Raw genomic sequence first — 18297 nt, 5'->3', positions numbered from 1 at the left:
AGCAGAAACCAGAGGTATCACTGATGTGATCTTCTATATAGAACAGGGCAGAAATTATCATCAATTTTTGCATCAAGACTAAAACTTCTGCTTAAAATACACAGTGTAAGTTGAGGATTCATCAACTTTGAGAAGAAGATGTGGGTGCTGCTCAGTTGTGTTCTTCAAAAAAGAGATGACTTCTTCTAACAGCCCACAGGGAGTGGAAATGAGTCCAACAACTTGTGAGATCCCCATCTCACCCCCTATTGAGCTCCCTTTACTCACTAGCCACTTAGAGAAACAAAACATGGGGCCAGAAGGGCCTCTGATCTGACTCAGCACAACCATTTTTAATTTATGTTCTTAGTTTTGATTTAAAAACTTCACATGATGGCTAACTAACACACCTCCAGGGAAAACGTGCCAATGGTTTGAGAGCCAAACCTTAGCTCTGGCCTGAACTTGTCTACTTTTAGCTTCCAGTCATTGGATCTCATGAATTTTTTTTCTGTTACATTAATGAAGAGTCTACCCTCAGAAATCTCTCTGTGAAAATACAGTAGAAAATGACCAAGTCTCCCCTTAAACTTGTCCATGAAAAATTCAGTATTTTAGTCCCATTATCAGGCACTTTCTCTTGTAGTATTGTACTTCACTGTCATGAAGCGGCTGCCCATCTTGCTTCCCAAGCTCCGGCAATTCCTGCTGGAGGCACATCACTGTCCCTCACTCTCTGCCCCTCTCTCCTAGAAGAGGTTATTGCCCATGAAGCAGAATCAGCAAAATTGGCAGGCTATCTGCTCTGGAAATACTCTAGGTCACAAACTGAATATTAACTCTAATGACCACGAAACCCAGCATATGTTTATATTATGAATCCCTCGAAGATGAGGAAGGGACATGTTCTCTCTTGTTGTTTCCACCACATGGGAGTGGTAACTTCCAGCAGAAGAAAGGTGTAACAGGAGGGAACATTAATCTATTATTATTCAGGCATGAATTGTTGGCAGAATAACCTCAATTCTGTATGACTTCACACTTTAGGCAGGGAAATATGACCTTGCAACTGCTCACATTAACAAGCTTCTCTGTAAGCAACAAACTTCACCAAACATTGTTTCTTGATGGTTTGTGACTTCAGTGCACAATTTTACCTACAGCAGTAACCCAATGTCTCACCTGCTCCCCTGTATGCTATGAAATGCACAAGCCAAAAGCCAGAGTTGTGCTTATTAGCCAAGCAGTAAATGCAACCAGGTGCTCACTGGCCAGCTGCATAACACCTGTGCTTAGCCTTCCTCTTTTTCATGCATGTGTAACTGCTTTTTTTCCCCAAAGTTGTATGAATTTAACCTTCCAAGATTCATACATATTTGCAAATATGATTAAGTAGGCCAGCATTTTGAAAAGTCCGTGAAGGTGGAAAGGATGAGCGGAAAAGGAAACACCCAATACTGCAATTGCTTAAGCCTCATTTCCTTAAAGAGATAAAAAGATTATTGTGCATAGTGTGATCTAGATAAGCCTCATAACATGATCTCTCCTTCTCAATTCACTACTGCTTTTACCAGCAATAGTTTCACATTTTATTTGCAAGCATTAGTATGTTGAGGAATACTGGACTAAAAACATGTGCTGGAAATACCATCTATTTAGAATTAATTGCGTACATCTGTAAACTAGCTAGCTTTTAATCTATTTAACATCTGCAATGTAGATTTTTGTACAGGAATAGTTTTCAGTCAGGAAGGCCTGCTGCATTTATTTCAAGGTTGACAGTGCATTTCTGGGACATTTACTACACGTTGCCATGCTGGCTGGGAGTTTTACTACACATTGCTCTGTTGACTGACAGTTATACCTTTTGTCAAACTCATGTGTAAACTCAATTCTGTGAGGTGTTCCTACTTTTTTCGAAATGTTGCATGGACTGTTGAGTACGAAGGGCTGTCATTCCTGCTCTTTTTGTCTCGGATGTTGAACAAATGCAACATTTAACTCTGCTTATTTGGCACAAACGCTGCAAAAAGTTGGGGGCAGGTTCCCTGCTGCAATCCAGTTTGGGACACATCGCACATCCTCCATCAGCAACACCAGTTCATCTGCAGACACCCTCTTTATTCCTCACGCGTTGCCATCTCCTCAGTTTAATTGGGTGAAGCAAGTTTTCCTGGCTTTATGGAAATGCACAATGTAATTTTTAATTTCTCGCGATTTAGTCAAAGGCATAAAAGCTGCCGTGCCCCCCGGCGTGCCAGGTTACCTGGTGGGCCTGCAGACCCGCTACCACGGGGCAGCGGCCGTGCCCCGCGCACAGCCCGGGAGCCGCTCCCGCAGCGCCGGCCAGCCCCGCGCTCTGCAGGCCTGGCGTCTGAGGGCCGCCCGCCGCGCACAACGGCGGAGCAGCCACGCTGCGCCGGGGCCAAGCGGGCGCCAGGCAGACGCCGCCACCGCCCGCTCCCCGCGGGAAGGGACGAGGGGGCTGCGCATGCGCGCAGCGGCGCCGGGCCGGGCCGGGCGGCGGCGTTCGCGGGGCGGCCGTGGTCACGTGGCGGCGGGGCGCTCTCCGCGGCGCATGCGCGCGGCGGATGTTGCCGCCGCCGTTAGCGCCGGGGCTCTATGGGGAGAACATGGCTCCCTTCCCCGAGGAGGTGGACGTCTTCTCGGCTCCGCACTGGCGGATGAAGCAGCTCGTGGGGCTCTACTGTGACAAGGTAGTGGAGGGGGGTGGCTTCTGCCCCGCTCCCCTGAGGCGGGAGGGAGGATTTCAGGAGTGCGCAGCTGTCAGCGCCTCGCCGCCCCGGCCCCGGCGGCAACTTCTCACCGCTGCTGTGGGGCTGCCGGGCGCTCCGGCCCTTCCCGCCGCGGGCAGTGGGGCTGGTGGTGCCGCCGCGCCCCGCTCGGCCCCTTCAGAGCCGGGCCGGGGCTCCCCTCGCTCCTTCTGCCCCGGCGGCTCTGCCGGCGGGGCGTCCCGGTCTCTTCAGCTCCGGGGAGCGGCGCTTCCCCGCGGGACCACGCCTTCCCGCCGCCTTCCCTCTTGCTGGGCCGCCGGGCAGGGGGGCGCCGGCGCTCACCGCCCCGGGCTTGCTGCCCCGGAGCTGGGGAGCGGGCGCCGGGGCCGGCCGTGGCGGAGCGGCCCCTCCCGCAACGGCGCGGGGCTGCGGGTGAGGGCCCGGGGGGCCCGTAGTGCTGAGAGGGGAGGCAGGCGGCGAGGCCTCTTGATTTTTGTGAATTAACCGGTGCTGGGCGAGGAGCGGTGCTGTGCATAGCGCTCGCTAACAGTCTGCAAGAGGCTGTGTTTGCGTTTTTATGCACAGCGTTTAATTGGCGGGTCGCTTGAAAATACCCTAGGTAGGTTTTTTTTATTTTAAACATACATAATTTTACTCGTGGACAAAAGTAATTTTTATTCTTGCACCAGGGTAGTTAATAATCAAGGCTGATGTGTCACCTGAAAGGCAAACTTTGCTGCAGCAGCCCTGAGTGTGACGGAAGGGTTTCAGGCAAATACTTCAAAGGCAGCATTGTACTGAAAGAAGTAGTGCCTCCCATCTCTGGGTATAAATGGCTGTTTGGAGAACCAGACTGGCTCAAAGACACTTAAAAGGAGGGTTAAGTTACATGAGAGACAGTATAATATCTTAACTACTGCCAGCAGGATGGGGGAGTTCTAACTTCCTTCGCCTGCTTTCCACATGCCACCTTGTACTGCTCTGGGGCTCACCAGCTCCCTTCGCATGAGCCTGTTCAGTTTGCTAATTGGGTAAGGAAATGTGAGTTGTTTTTTGCTAGGTTAGCTAAGTGAACAGGGGGTCTGAGGGGAGGAGAAGGTGAGACCTTCCGTAATTTCACTTTGCCTTTTATCTGTGAGTGTGTTTGCAGTTAACTTTAATTTGTGACAGCGTGAAAACTTGTGGTATCTCCACAAAGTGGATTTTACACGAAGGGAAGCAAACACCTGAGACTCTTCTCTCCCCTGGCCCCCAGTAGCAATGTTAGCGGATTGACAGGTTTTATTTGAACCTTCAGATACTGTAGTCATTTGGGTTTTGTTCCTAGAGAGGCATTTCTGTCACTTCTATTGAGCCTCCCACAAAGTTTTGACCAAATTTACCGTGACTTGATAAAAGTAAAACTGCTTTTGCAGGAATGGTTGGTTTTCCCAAATACTGGCAAATTTGATCAAAACTACCCAGTTTGCAATAAACATAATTTCTCATTTTCTAAAAATTTTTATCCAGGATGCTTGCATCCTTTAACCCTGTTCCAGAGCTTGGAGACTGTGCCTGGCCTATGACCTTTGTATTAGAGTAATGCTAGCTTTGCATCAGAGAAACCTCTGAACTGTGTTTGACTTACCTTCTTGTGTGATTGAGATGCTGTAATTAGATAAGACTGTAGTTCTGCTTACATGGCAATTATAATTTGTAAAGCCACGCTCTTTATAAATTTAGTTAGTCCTTAAAGGGTCTTTAATTTTGTGAATTACATATTACCTGCTGTTCCTCACGTTCCCTGTACACTGTAGTGTAGTTGCTGTCTGTTAGTGGCTGAATTTAGTAAATTCCAGCAAATGTTAGTGAGGGTGAAATGGGAGCATCTGTGATTTGCTTTTCGGGGGAACAACCGTAATGTTACTGATCAGTAAAGTGTGTAGGTACTTAATCCTTTAGGACGGAGAGCTGCAGTTTATTTGTGACTTGATGCGAGACAGAACAGTGAAGCAGACGTTTAAGAAGTTTGATGCATTAGGAAAGTTCTGCTTCTTTTTAATCTGCTGCTAGCAAAGATCGCACTATATATTTGCTCCATTCTTAAGTGGCATTTTTACCTGCTTTTTATGCAGTGCTCTGGACTTGGATAATAAGAGTAACTAAAATTTTGTTTTATAAGGAAACCCATGAAGTTATCAAATATGTTGCCTACTTTGGTAAGTAGATTCTTTAAGTCCTCAGAGGATGTATCCCCCTGTAGGTAGTGGAGTGCTACCACAGGCCGTCTTTATAGTTAAAATGCTTTTTCTAATGCCTGACGTCATCTTTGCTGCAAATAGAGCAGATTCTGTTTTCCTATCTCTAGTGAACTGTTGTTTTCAGAAGGATCTTGTGCTGCTCTGCAAATGTAGCTGTGTCCTCCATCTTAGTTATCTGTTTTCTGGCCTAAGCAAACTGATTCCTCCTACTTCACCAAATGGGTCACACTTCCTGTACCTCAGCGTACTTGTTGATTTTGTCAGGACTAAGCTGCTGTTCTTTAACAGTTTAAGCTGACGGCCGCTGTTAAGACTGCATGCCTTTCTTGCTCCCATCAGTGATTGAAGTGACTCACAAAGGCTCTAAGCTGGCAGAAAACATTTTTTTTTCTGAAGTGGGGTAGTTTTTCTGATGATGTAGTGCTGCCAGCACTGATCAGATGAGTACTGGAGCCAATGCAAGGCAGAGGGTGGGACTGTGACAGCCAGCAACTAAATTGGCTTAAGCTACTATGAAACCTCAACCTAATTACGTATATATGTTTTCCTGAAATCTGTTGTGCAAAACAGGACACTGATGGTGTTGAGTAGAGTAGATGTGTTATACTTCAGTCTTCTTTTTTTAATAGCAGCATACTTGCTTTGTGCTTCTCTGTAATCTCATGCTTCTCTCAGGACTGATACTGAAATTTCCTGTCATATTTGTCGTTAGACTTATGTCCTGTATGTAGAAGTATGCATTTGTCCAAGTCAGCATGTCAATGTCTGGTAGAGACCATTTCTGTTGTTGCATTACAGTCTCATGTTTCCCGCACTCGAGAACATGCCGGTTGTGTATTACCAGCTTTCCTGCTTTCCTGGCTGTGCCTGAAAGTACCATATCTGTCATGAGGCAGCAGGGATTTCAACTGGTCATGTATTGAAAATCCACAAAATCATGGTTTGGCTGTAAACATTGGTAGTTACAGCTTGAGAGCACTCTGTGCAAGTGCTTAAGCTATGCTGTGATTTCCTATAGACTGTATTAGTTTGCTGTAAGGAAAAACTATCAGAAACCTTAGAGAAATCATGATCTGTAACTTTTATCATCTTCCTCTTAAGTGGTTTGGTTATCAAAAGGAAATCAGATTCTTTTTTCTAAACAAATCTGTGCTGGCCGATTGTTACCTCATTAAGCTTCAAGATCAGGGCTACTCAAGTAGCAGACTGGTTTAGATACACACTGGGATTAAATTTTGCCTGGGCCTTGCCCGGAGACAAGATACCTGGTGTTACTCTGTGGGATTTCAAACTTCCTGCTCTCTTGTGAAGTTACTGCAGTTGAAGAATATGTTTTCAGATCTATGTGTTATAGCACTACCCAGCAAATTTAGGCTGCTTTAGGAAAAGAAATAGGAAAAATAGTCATGCTCTAAATGCTGTAATGCATTTATTGGTGATTGATGACTTGTTCTCATGTTTTTCTGTCTGCCTCTCAAAACTAGCATGAGACTTCATACTGTGGTTGGATCTGACAACTAGCTGCTCCTGGAAGGGTTAATTGTTGATAGCCTCTGTGCTTGTCTGGCCGCTTGATGAGCAGCTAGTTCATCTAGTGCACTGAAGCGAAATGTGGCTCACTAAGAGGTCAAACAAAGCTCCAGAACCAGGTTGACAGTGTGGGAGGAGGGAACAGGACTCACTATTGCAGAAGTAAACACCTACTTTAATAGCTCAGCTTTATTGTGAAACCTTTGGGTGTTTGATCAAAAACATCTAAGGTCTTTCTTCTGTTTGCCTGACTTCAGTCTTCTGTGATCTCACCTTTCTACAAAAGATCTCTGCAGTTATTTCTCATGATCCAGTAATTACTTTGGCTAGTTCTTCCAGGAAATTCAAATCAATTTTGTCATGTTCTGCTGACTTGAATGCATTGAACTTGTATAAATATTTAACTAGTATTTTTCTTTTCTAGCCTACACTTCGGACTCCTTGTTAAAAATTAAATGCCATAAATATTTCTCATAATTAATTTCCTTATGAAGATTTGAGCAAAGACATTTAATTGTGCTGTTGTCATCTCTGCCTTTCCTGTGAAATAGTTGACTTAAAGTATCTCTCTTCTTCGTTTATCTAAGGGTATATATAGATTTGTTTACTGGTTTTCTGTGTCCTCTGTCCTCCTTATTTGAAGTCTAAATGCTGTTCTTTTCTTACCTGCAGTGATAAGTTCTTGGTTATTTTCATAGGTTTCTTTTCAAAACTTCCCATATAGCTGAAAAGTTCCTCTATTTCCTAATAATGGTTTCTTTTGATAACTTGCATTTCTCTCTAACCTTTCTATTTCAGTAGCCTGCTATTGCGCTTCAGTTGCTTCTCTTCCTTGCAAGCTTTAGCTTCTACTGAAGAGAATTTTTTCATGTGTTGAATTTGTGATGTTCTTACAATAAAGGGTATTGCAGATTAACCATTTTAGTAGTGAAAAATACTCTTGAATTAAGTTGAATTGATGTTGTAAAGCACTGAGCAGGGAATTATATGACCACATTATTACACTTTTTGTGGCAAGCCAGGGGGGCTGAAATCTGGAAAACTAGACAAATTACCAACGTTCTGACTTTCTATTTCAAAGTTGAGTATTTTTTGCTTGATGTCCGTGAGAACAGAAAATGACTATTCCATGAAGATAAGTCTCCATTTCTAATTAACGAATGTGGGTAAAGCTTTCATTCTACTTTTGAAATGCCTTTTAAGTATTTTAGTATGCTGCCATTCATTTTCCACTGCTGCTTCAAATATGTTGTGTGTTGATTTAGAAATTCATAGTATTTGGTTATTACCAATTAACATTCTGTAGCATTGAAGCACTTGCCTTCACCTATGTTTAGAATGAATAAACAGCTACTTAGGGTGCTTAATGTTAGTAAGTCTGCAAATGATGGGCTACACTATCATTGTTGGTAGAAGACGGAGGGAAATTCAGCCGCCTCATTAGCATCCAGAGATAGGTGAGCAGTTTGCTGTCCATGCCTCTGACTGTTTCATCAGACATTCTACCAGTCATCTTTCCATCTTAGCTTCTGAATGCTGAATAGTTGAGTAACTTCTTGTTATACCTATTGGGAAATGACAGCTTTGAATTAATTTTTCATGCAGAAGAATATTTTGAAGATGAATCTTGAAGTGACTGTGTGTTTTAAATATCTACAATTTAAAGCAAGTGCATTTTAAATACAGTGTCAAATGAGGTCTGAAATGGGGAACAACAGTAATAAAACATGCTTGGAATTTAAGCAAGACTCTTCAGAGACCTGCATAGCAATTTTGCTCCTTTCTTCAGGACACTTTTAGCTCTTGTTGCCTCTTCAAACCTTCTTGCCGTTTCTTTATTTTTTTGTTGAGCAAAACACCTGTTTTTTCTTACCCGTAAGATGCTTTGACCTTTTATCTGTTTTGCCTTCATAAGAAAAACCTGGGGGTATTTCCTTATGTCAGACATAGTAGCAGGGTTTTTTTCCCAAGTGATTGCTTAGCACCTATTTTTGCCCTCAAATTGTAGGAAAAAAGTTTTTGTTCACCCTTTGCATGTTGCTCTGATCTTTTGTCCTCTCTTCCAGCCCACTCTGGAGAGCGGTAATAACGCATCTTTGTCCTTCTCTGCTTTAAGTAACAAGTTTATTCTCCTACTCTCTGGCACCAAAAAAAAAGCTTCTAAAAAGCTAGACTGTAATTAGTATGTTCATCCATGTTTTATGCAACTATCCTAAGATATGCTTTAACTGATTAAATAGACTAAAAATTGTCATTCTTGAGAGACTGTGGCTTGTTTATTTGCAGTTAGTGCCCAAGACAGATTAAGATGGAGGGGTGATTTTTTTTCTAGTGCCCACCTTACATTGTGTTAGGAAATTGTAGTGTCACTGGTACAGAGGGACAAAGGCATTTTTGATGTTTAAGTTTGACTTACTGCTATAGGAGAATGGAGAGGAGCCTTGAGGCTGCTGTTATTTTACTCTTGAGACTTCAGATATGCCCTGACAGAAGGCCAAATGGGCAGGTCTTAGCAAGAGCGTATCTCTGTGAGGATGTAAGACAGGAAAAAGTAGTCTATGGCACCTAGAACGCATATGAGAAATGCTGTGACACAGGTACCTTAACAACAGCATCATTGCAGGTGTTCATCATGCTGTCATTTGGTGCCTCTGCATTTCATATCCTTCCTAGATTTTCCTTTTTTTTTTTTTTTTTTTTTTTTTTGTTCATCTCTGCAGACCTGGTGACAGCCTGTGTCCCTTCATCCCTGGTAGACTTCTGGAAACCCCATGGTGGAGGAAGCTTAGCTGGTTTTATCACTGCTTCCTGATCTTTGCTTTTTGATACAGTCCCCAAGGGGGTCTGACACTTGTAGCAATTGCATCACTGAAAATCTTCGTGCAGTCAGTCCTGTACTGTTATTTATCTCTTTGTGAAAAGGCATTTTTGATTCAGAAAGTGATCTATAGGTGTTCATTAGACAAAATTGACTGTGTATATAGTGCAAGAGAGTGATATGAAAGACCCCAATAAAAATGAAAATACAGCTGTTTGTTTCCACCTCTACTGTGCTCTTGGCATATATTGGCTTGACCTTAGCCTTTCACAATATAGAGTACAAGGTTTTACCTGCCTTGTTTCCTGTGCTGTTTGAAACAAACTTATTTTGTCTGCCCTAATATTGAGTTAATATAGTGCTTGTTGTTTGGGTTTTGTTTTTATTTTTGAAAGGCTAATTTCAAGGTTTTAGTTAAGATGCAAAACAATTGATGAGATTACATAGAGGACAGGATTATATAGAGAAGACCACAGACAGATGGGTGTTTGAAACTTTTGTCTTTCTGTCAGATCCTGACCTGCTTTGCTTGCCTTACTAATTATTATTAGTTTGGGTTGACCCATAGCCAAGAAAAGCACCCAGGTTAGAAAACCTGTATTACAGCTGGATCTTGCTTAATTCTCTTACTGATCACCTCTACATAAAGATAAACCAAGGAGCAGGTAACACTGGGCGGACAGTCATCCTTTTTGCTGGGCTGTCTTGGCACTATAGTTCTTCCTTGGGGACAGTATAAGCTGAACTTCTTGTGGAATAAGACGTTGCATGTAATTGGGTGTCACTGCAGCTGTCTGTCAGACTAGCATGCTGACCAGGTGAAAGATGAACCCAATAAAAAGGCACATCTTCTTACTGAGTCAGTACCCCGAATGGGTTCATCTTGCAGCTGTGTAATTGCTAGAGCATATTCCAGGGAAGCAGAAGGAATGTACAGCTGGAGCAGGAGCAAGGCTGCTGCTTCTGGGTGCTTCCTCCTCCATCCCACCCCCTAATTTACAGCAGATTCAGTATAACATGAAACCACATGCTCTTGTGTTGACGCAGGCACACCTTGTTATGGTCTTTGCCCCGCCATTTTCTTGCTCATAAAATTGAGATAGTATCTCTGCAGAGTCCCAAGTTCCTGTCCTCTGAATTTTAGTGCTGTTGCGTATGTGAAGTGGTAATACCTAAAAATGGGAGTGAAAAGTTTTAACTGACTAGTAATGCTATCTTGCTTTTTCTTTTTTCCTGGTCCTATTCTATTCTAAAAATGTTAGGTCTTTTAAATCAAAGTGATCTGACAGCTCCATAATGAAAAAGATTTTACACTTTTTTTTTTTTCTAAAACGAGTTTTAAATCTGAGTTAACTAGTGGTAGAAATCTAGTCTGCATTGATTATCAGGAATACTATATATTTTGCCCTCAGTGACAATCAGCTACTTGTATAGGTCTTAATGAGCGCAGTGGTTACACATGGAAAGCAGAATATATAGGAATGGCCTATCAAATGTTACTTGTGATGATACATGAAAAAGAAAAATTGCCTTCAGGTTTTTTTTAGATACTAGTCTGAATTTTTAGGGTTGTTCAGAAGTTACAAGTGCTGATGGGGAAACCCTCATTTGAAATAAAGTTTGTGAAGTTGTAGCCACTTTTAACTTCTTTAACCTTGAACAATTATTCCATTTTGAATTTTTGAAATCTTTGGGCCGGGTGGAGAAAACAATTTTCTTCCCTTTCCTGTGCCCTTTCCTCAGTTTTGTTGTTTTCCAGCTTGTAGTTGGGAGTAGAGAGATACTTGTAGCTGGGAAAGTTAGCACACAGCCTAGACTCTCCTTACTGTGGTGCTAGTCTGATAACAGCAGTGTACTACTTTATTCCTCCTTGCTGCTTTCTCCTTGCCAGTTAATAGTATGCTTGGATATTTTTAAGGAAGAAGAAAACCTTTGCACTCATTAAATGTATTTTTGGCATAAGTATTATTTTGTAACTGTTTCAATTTACTCACTGTAAACTAACATTTCTGGAAAATTAATTTTCTTCTTATTCTAGGAAGACATTTTTCCATATTGGCACATATGTGAAACATTTCCAGAAACCAAGTAATACTGTGTTTTGTTTGGTGATTTAATTAGCAGTGTTGAGTTAGCAGTTACTCATTCGTAACATTTTGGGTAGAAGTAATCTTTTCATTTGACAAAGTTTAGTTGTTTTTTTTTTTTTTCTTGGAAGAACTAAGAGGAGATATAAGAGTTGAATGTAGATGTACCTTCAGTTGAGCAGCGTAAATGTGAAGCACTGCATAAATAGCAATTACTGTTTATCTTGCTGGTATTATCATCTTGTTCTTGAAGCATAGAAATTAAAAAAAAATAGCTTACAGTAAGGAAGGATGTTTGTTTGCATGGTACATCTCTGTACCATGTTCATGCTTCTGTGGTAGTCCAGTGGAGTTGGGCACTCACCTGATTGAGTATATGATTGAGCTACAAAGATTTTTCAAGCATAGCTATTCTTTAATTTTGTAATTTGAGGTTTTAAAAATATGTTGATCAAGTGATTTGTTAATTCAGAGTTACTGGGGTTTTTTCCTGCAAAGGAAGGGTGGAATCTTGCTGATCCTGCATCAACTGCAGAAAACTTCTAAGATGCTTCTTAATAATCCTAATACTAGTTTATACATTGCTTCAGCTGTGATGAAAAATTAATATTTCTGATTTTTGTTTCTGCCTTGGTTTTAAGTATTGTATACTGTAGCCCTCCTAAATTTTAAGTACAAAGAATTTTAGAGGAAAACAGCAGTCTTAGGTTAGCATGACTATCTCCTTGTCATGCTGTTACTTGGAATAGATTTTGTACGTTTTGTGACTTCGTGCTTTGCTTCACTGCTGGCACCACAGTGGCCCTAGGATATTGGATGTGCCTTCCCTCATTTACATGAAATAAAGTTGATGTGTTGTGGGTTTTTTTTGGTGTCTTTGTAAGGGTTTAATAAATAAAGTTAATACTGAATTAACAGCTCCTGGCTACTTTTAAAGTATGCCTGCATCAGCCCAAGGTCTATGAAATGTTTCAGGCAGAATTTGCAATGGGTTTGACTGTCTGTTTGGCTTGTTGCTTAGGCTGCTTGGATAATGCATGATTCTTAAATTTCATGAAACTTCAGGAAGGCACCAGGACCATTTCTGTAGTGGTACCACTCCTCAATTAGAGTTTGCATTCCAAACACAAAACCAGTAGTGTTGTAACTTAAAATTGTTTAACTGTAATGTCTTCAAAAGTCCAGAAGGCTCCCAGGTGTCTCTTAACACGTGTGGCTGTGATAATCAGTTTAGTACGGTGTGTTGTAAGGCTGCTCAGGGATCACACATGCACTGTGCTTTATATTTTTGACAAGTCAGCAAATATCCTTCATATGATCCATTTCCTCCCCCTTGCCATTATCCTGAGATTCTCTGAGTTTAGGGTCTGGTGTTTCTCTTTTCGTACTACTAAACTCCTGCACTGGTTTTCCATGTGTAGAGCTGGTGAAAAGTGGACCTTGGAGTGGAGCAGCTGCTCTCTGTTAATAGTCTTGGTCCCCTGTCATAAGACTTCATCAGTCCTCGTAATGAAATTACGGATCTGACCAAGTGACTTTGTTGCTAGGCTACCTGTCCTCTGAAAAGCCAGTTTTCCTCAGCTTTGTCTGACCTTTTTAATGTACCGATTGCTGATTCAAGTACAATCATTAAACTTCAATATCCTCTCCATAGTTCCTAATCTTTTGGATATCTGCTGGAAGCCTCAGTAACAGAGGTGAATATGCAAGTGTTTCATGTTGCAGTGGCTTCTATAACAATACATTTATAACAGGAATTCTTAAATTGCATGCATGAAGAGATTCTTTATTTTCCAGATTTGTGGATGATAATAGATTCAACAGAAGTTTTTGAGTCCTGAAAAGACTTTGAGTGGGGAGGATGAGAAGATGCTATTTTATATCAGAAGCAATTTTGTGATTTTTTTTTTTTCTTGACAGCAAAATACAATAGTTTGCTTAACCTTCCTGTTACACACTTCAGCAGCCTTGTTTACATTTTTACATGAATCAAAATGCCGAGCAAATGGTATTCTTGGGGAAAAGGGTCTTTGGGGACTGACTTCAGGTATTGTGGATTGTTATCAGTAGAATGGGCAATTTTGAGACAGTCCTTGATGAAGAAAAATGAAGCCAAACTTCAGTGTTGTAGAGGTCTGAATTTTAAATGGTCGGAGGTGAGGAGGCTGTCCTGAACAGGTATTTCTGCATCCATCTCCTGTGCGTGTTCAGCCTTTAGTTCTGTAGCGTGGAAAGTCTCACCTTTTGTCTCATCTAGTACTACTGCTCTGTATATTACATTCTCTGAGCTTAGCATAGGATAGAAATGGTTTTTGGAGCCAAGATCTTTTCCCATTTGTGATAAGTATGTACCAATGCATGCCTCATCCTAACACAGTGCATCGCAAACAGGAATTTTTTCTGACCTGTCAGTGGTTGTTCTAAAAGATACTGGAAGAACCCCCAAAACCTGTCACTTTGCTCTATTTTCTGTCTCTGTTGAGGCTAAGTAAATTTGTTATTTCCATAAAATGGTCATTTTGCTCATATGTACAGCATGTAATGTACTGTATGCACAGCTGAGTTGGAGTTGCGTAAGTACTTGGCAGGTGTCCAGTGTGTTTTGGTTGCATTGCTAGTGCATTGCCAGGAAGTGGCAATGCAATGTCAGAATGAATAAGTACATTTGGGTTTTTTTAAATGATAGAAGTTTTAGATATCTCTATTTATGGTTGGTTTTGATGTATGTATTACATATGAACATATGTCTCAGATTCCTATTTCTAGTAAATCCTTTAGATTCCAGAATCTTTGTAAACTAAAACACTTCTGAATATTACAGTGGTTTGTTTTCTGAATTAGATTAAAATATTTTTACTTTTAGAATGCTTGCTGTTGTATACTGCTGTAGGCTATAACTGTTGAAGCTGCATGTGGAATAAAACATAAGAATGGGAAAAAAAATACTGGGTTTTGACATTTACCAAAGAAAAATCCAGTTTTAAAACGTGTTGTTGCTAACAGTGACTATATGCATGTAGTAATGACGCTACCGTGTTACCTCAAACTTTGTGCTGTCTTAATTTGTTGGTTCTTGGTCCACTGTAAACCTTTTGAAACAGCTAGTATAGTTTGTTTTCACTTGGTAGGACGCAGGGTACCTTGTGGATAATATGTTGCTAAAGGTAGGCTCAAGGGCCTATGGAAATGGCTTCCCAGCACGGATTAAAATGTAGATCTGGGAAGGTGGCTAAGCCCTTCACTTACCTGCGAGTTGGGGAGATTGCATTGATTTCTACCAGGAAATCTTTCTACATTTGTTTATTTCAGTGTTTCACAAGATTGGTTAATGTTGCTTAAACGCAACTTTGATTTTTTACTGGCTTAAAGCTAGTGGTATAACTGCATTGTTCTCTTAAGGATGATCTTCCTATAAAAAGTGATCATACGACTTTCCTGTTTTCTTAAGCTCTCTTCATTCCTGTGGAATGAGACAGTTGCCTTAGGAATTTGTCTGATTAAACATAATGCACTTTTCTTTACAATATGCATTACTGCATATAGTATGATTTGTTAAACTTCCGTAGTTATCATTAGTTCTTTGCAATATTTCTAAAATTTATAGCTGCTTTTTTCCTTCAGAGCCTGTGATGGGAAATGCAGTTATGTAGTTGTCACTAGAAATAAGGGAATTGTGCAGTTAAATCTCTTAGTTTACTTAAACCTCGTTCAAAAGGCACAACATTGTAGTAAAACTGCTTGGTTAACTTATTTTGGGGAGCTAACAGAATCTGAGTGTGAATGGCATAATGTTTTGATGAACTGTAGGAGGAAACATATACATGAAGTGACCATGCATAATGAGTTTTTGGAAGTTTGAAAACAAGCTTGAGGTTTTTATGTAGAATTTGTCAGTTGTTAACAAAAATCAAATGGCAAGTTCAGTCATGAAGGTGAAAATAGTTACAAATTCTGTGAAAAATTTCAAAAGTCATATTAATAGGGCTGTTATGTGTTTGTTAATCTGTAGTATTCAAATGCCAATATTAATCGTGCCCACTTCTGGAAGAAGTTGTGTTAAATTATATTTTAATGCACCAGTTAGATAAATTACTGGAAAGTTGGTGTTCAAATAGAAGACTAGTTTGTGTATTCCTAGGTATGCACTTGAATTCCGATTTTTGGGTTTTTTAAATCTATTGCACTTGAATGTTGAAATTAAAAGCATTCATTACTCTAGTTTTTGATGTCTTTGAAGTGAGTCACTCAAATGCAAATTCAAATTTTATTTTTGTCAGTTTTATATAGAAAACTGAAGGTTTTCAGCTTTTACATTACAAGTAATGTGAGCGATGAATAACAGGACCTAATACCTGTTCTAAGGATTTAACTTAACCTTGATATGATTTTCATTGATTTTTTTATGAGCTTTTCTTTCTTCTAGCTTTCCAAGACCAACTTCTCCAATAACAATGATTTTCGGGCTCTTCTGCAATCTCTTTATGCCACATTCAAGGAATTTAAAATGCATGAGCAGATTGAAAATGAGTGTATCATTGGTTTACTTCAGCAACGTAGCCGGACAGTGTACAATGTGCACTCGGACAACAAACTCTCAGAGATGCTTAGCCTCTTTGAGAAAGGGTTAAAGAATGTAAAGGTAAGTAGACTATAAGAAGGCCTTGTGTCGAAGGAAAACATACTGTGCTTATGTATTAGTTTACCTCAACTTTTCTTAATATTCTTTACAAATAAACTAAAGAGGAAGAAGAAACATTTGTGGTTTATTCATACAGTAGTGAAAACTTTCCAGTCTGAACCAAATTCTTTTGCCATTCATCACAGTTACTAAATTTCTAGTAAAAATTCTCTAGGGGGGTGTATGTTGTGACAGAAGTCCATCACTGCATAATTGGAGGTGTTTTGGGAGAGGCAACATGGAAGTTTCACATACAAAGACTGCTTTCTGCTAACTGGTCAAAACTGTTCCTAAGTATAGAAAGAATGGTTTTTATTTATTTGTTAGGAAACCAAGTATCTTTTTTTTTTTTCTTTTTTGTGGCACATAGCACTGTATTATTGTCACAAATGGAGATGATTACAGGACTTAAAGGCATTGTTTTATTCTGTTAGTCCTTTCAATAATAGGTTGCTCAGTAATGCTGTTAATGTTTCAGTCCTCAAGAAACTCTAAATGTTATTTCTCCATCTGGCTTTTTCACAACTTAAAGTTGTTAAATTCTTCTCCAGTAGAATCCTGCTTGAATTCTCTGCCTTTCCTCTGGAGTACCCAACTCAGCTCCTCCTTCCTGCACTCTTAAGAACTATAGTCTCCAGTAATAATTTGGCATCCCATATTACCTATTTAGTTCATAATTTCAGTAAGAAAAATAATAGATAAGCAGATTCCGTTTTATTGTCCAAGGTTGGTTTTGACCTGGGAATCCTGAAAATAATTATTTTCTCAGTGCATATCAAACCTTAAAATTTGTGTTGTTTCCATTAATGAGTTCGAAAATGAAGGAAGGTGAAGGAGAGGGAATATTTAACACTTGGATTTGTGTTATACCTTTTCTGATAGGATGCTAGTGTTATTCTGTTACTTGATTTCTTAAGTGTGGAAAACCAGACTTCTCTAGCTCTCAAGATATGTTAAGTGTTTAACCTTTTTTGAGAGTCTGGCTAGTTTAATTTAGACTGATGGCTTAAGCTTTTTTCTGTAATAGGGTTTCTTGATGTTGTAGAATTTTGAAAAGAAAAACTTACAACATTTACTGTAAGAGCTATGAGGAACTTCAATATGTTGCAATTACTAGGCAGACTTCAGCTTATTGGTGTTACAGAGAACTAGCTGACATTGATAGATGAGCTTGGTCTAACCTTAACATTTAAGTCAGTTACATCTTTATTTAAGAGTTCTTTCCATTTCCAAAGTAAATATCTATAGAGCATGGCTGACTAGAAATTCTGATTATAATTTGGAAGGTGGAATTCTAGAATGACTAATGACAAATGTACATTGTTAAAAAAATGAAGTGGAACGGCTGTATCCTAGAATAATTCTTATGCAAAACATGCAAACACTTACATTACTGTGTTGCTACTTTGACCTTTGGGTGAGACTGCACATTGGCAGACTTCAGTCTTTGCTCCAAAGTAAAAACATGATTAGACAAGTTAATTCATATCTGTTAATATCAGGCAGGAAGGGAATACTTTGTTCTGCCTAGTAACGGGCCAGTACAGATTGTCAACTTGTCATGAAACTTTGTAAGTGAACACATTCTTACCATGAAATAGAGGAAACATGCTGCATGCATGGGGAAGACATAATGGGCTTTACTGTGAAACACTGATTTATTTAAATTCAATCCTTGAATGAATGGACAAGATTAGGTAATAGTTAAATCTTTGATTTCTTCTCAGAATGAATATGAACAGCTAAACTATGCGAAACAGCTGAAGGAGAGATTGGAAGCCTTTACCAGGGATTTCCTTCCTCATATGAAAGAGGAAGAGGAGGTAGGTAAAAATTTTCCTTAAATATTATACAGATCTTCCTTGGGGTTTGGAATGACTGAATAGAGACAGAGGGCTTAAAGGTTCAATTTTTTTACAATTCTCTGTTTTTATTACTATACCAATTTGCATTCAGGACTGTGGTGTCATTGTTATGTTCTCTGACTGCAAAGTCAGACATTCTGAAACAGTGAATATATTGAAAATTTGATGAAATTCTGGCCCTTTAAAAAAAACGATAGCGAAAGTCCACTGGTGCTGGGGTTTCTTTGCAGCAGGTAGTTATTTAAGGGGATGTCTAGCAAGGAAAAAGAGAAGTCCTGTAAACCAGTGCTTCATGACTCAAACTGACACTCCCAAACAGCCTCTGACCTATATATGAAATGTAGACTAGTACTGCCAGTCTGATG

At 40.1% G+C, this 18297-nt stretch overlaps 1 protein-coding gene across 3 annotated transcripts in view; it reads left to right on the top strand.

Moving 5' to 3' along the window:
• The first annotated feature begins 2545 nt into the window (after positions 1-2545).
• Positions 2546-18297, top strand: part of FBXL5 (F-box and leucine rich repeat protein 5) — a 36062-nt gene continuing 20310 nt past the window's right edge. Inside the window, exons 1-3 of one of the 3 annotated variants that reach the window (XM_074904553.1) lie at positions 2546-2694; positions 15862-16028; positions 17795-17890. In XM_074904553.1, the coding sequence (XP_074760654.1) occupies positions 2571-2694; positions 15862-16028; positions 17795-17890 (387 nt within the window). In that variant the 5' untranslated portion in view covers positions 2546-2570. Of the gene's footprint in view, positions 2697-15812; positions 16029-17794; positions 17891-18297 lie in introns of all 3 variants that reach the window. The other 2 variants (XM_074904552.1, XM_074904551.1) reach the window with 2 other exon arrangements.

This window comes from Athene noctua, chromosome 4, assembly GCF_965140245.1.
Source record: "Athene noctua chromosome 4, bAthNoc1.hap1.1, whole genome shotgun sequence".
Taxonomy (NCBI): Eukaryota; Metazoa; Chordata; class Aves; order Strigiformes; family Strigidae; genus Athene; species Athene noctua.
The sequence above is the reverse complement of the archived record's forward strand: the minus strand, read 5'-3'. Positions and strand labels throughout refer to the sequence as shown.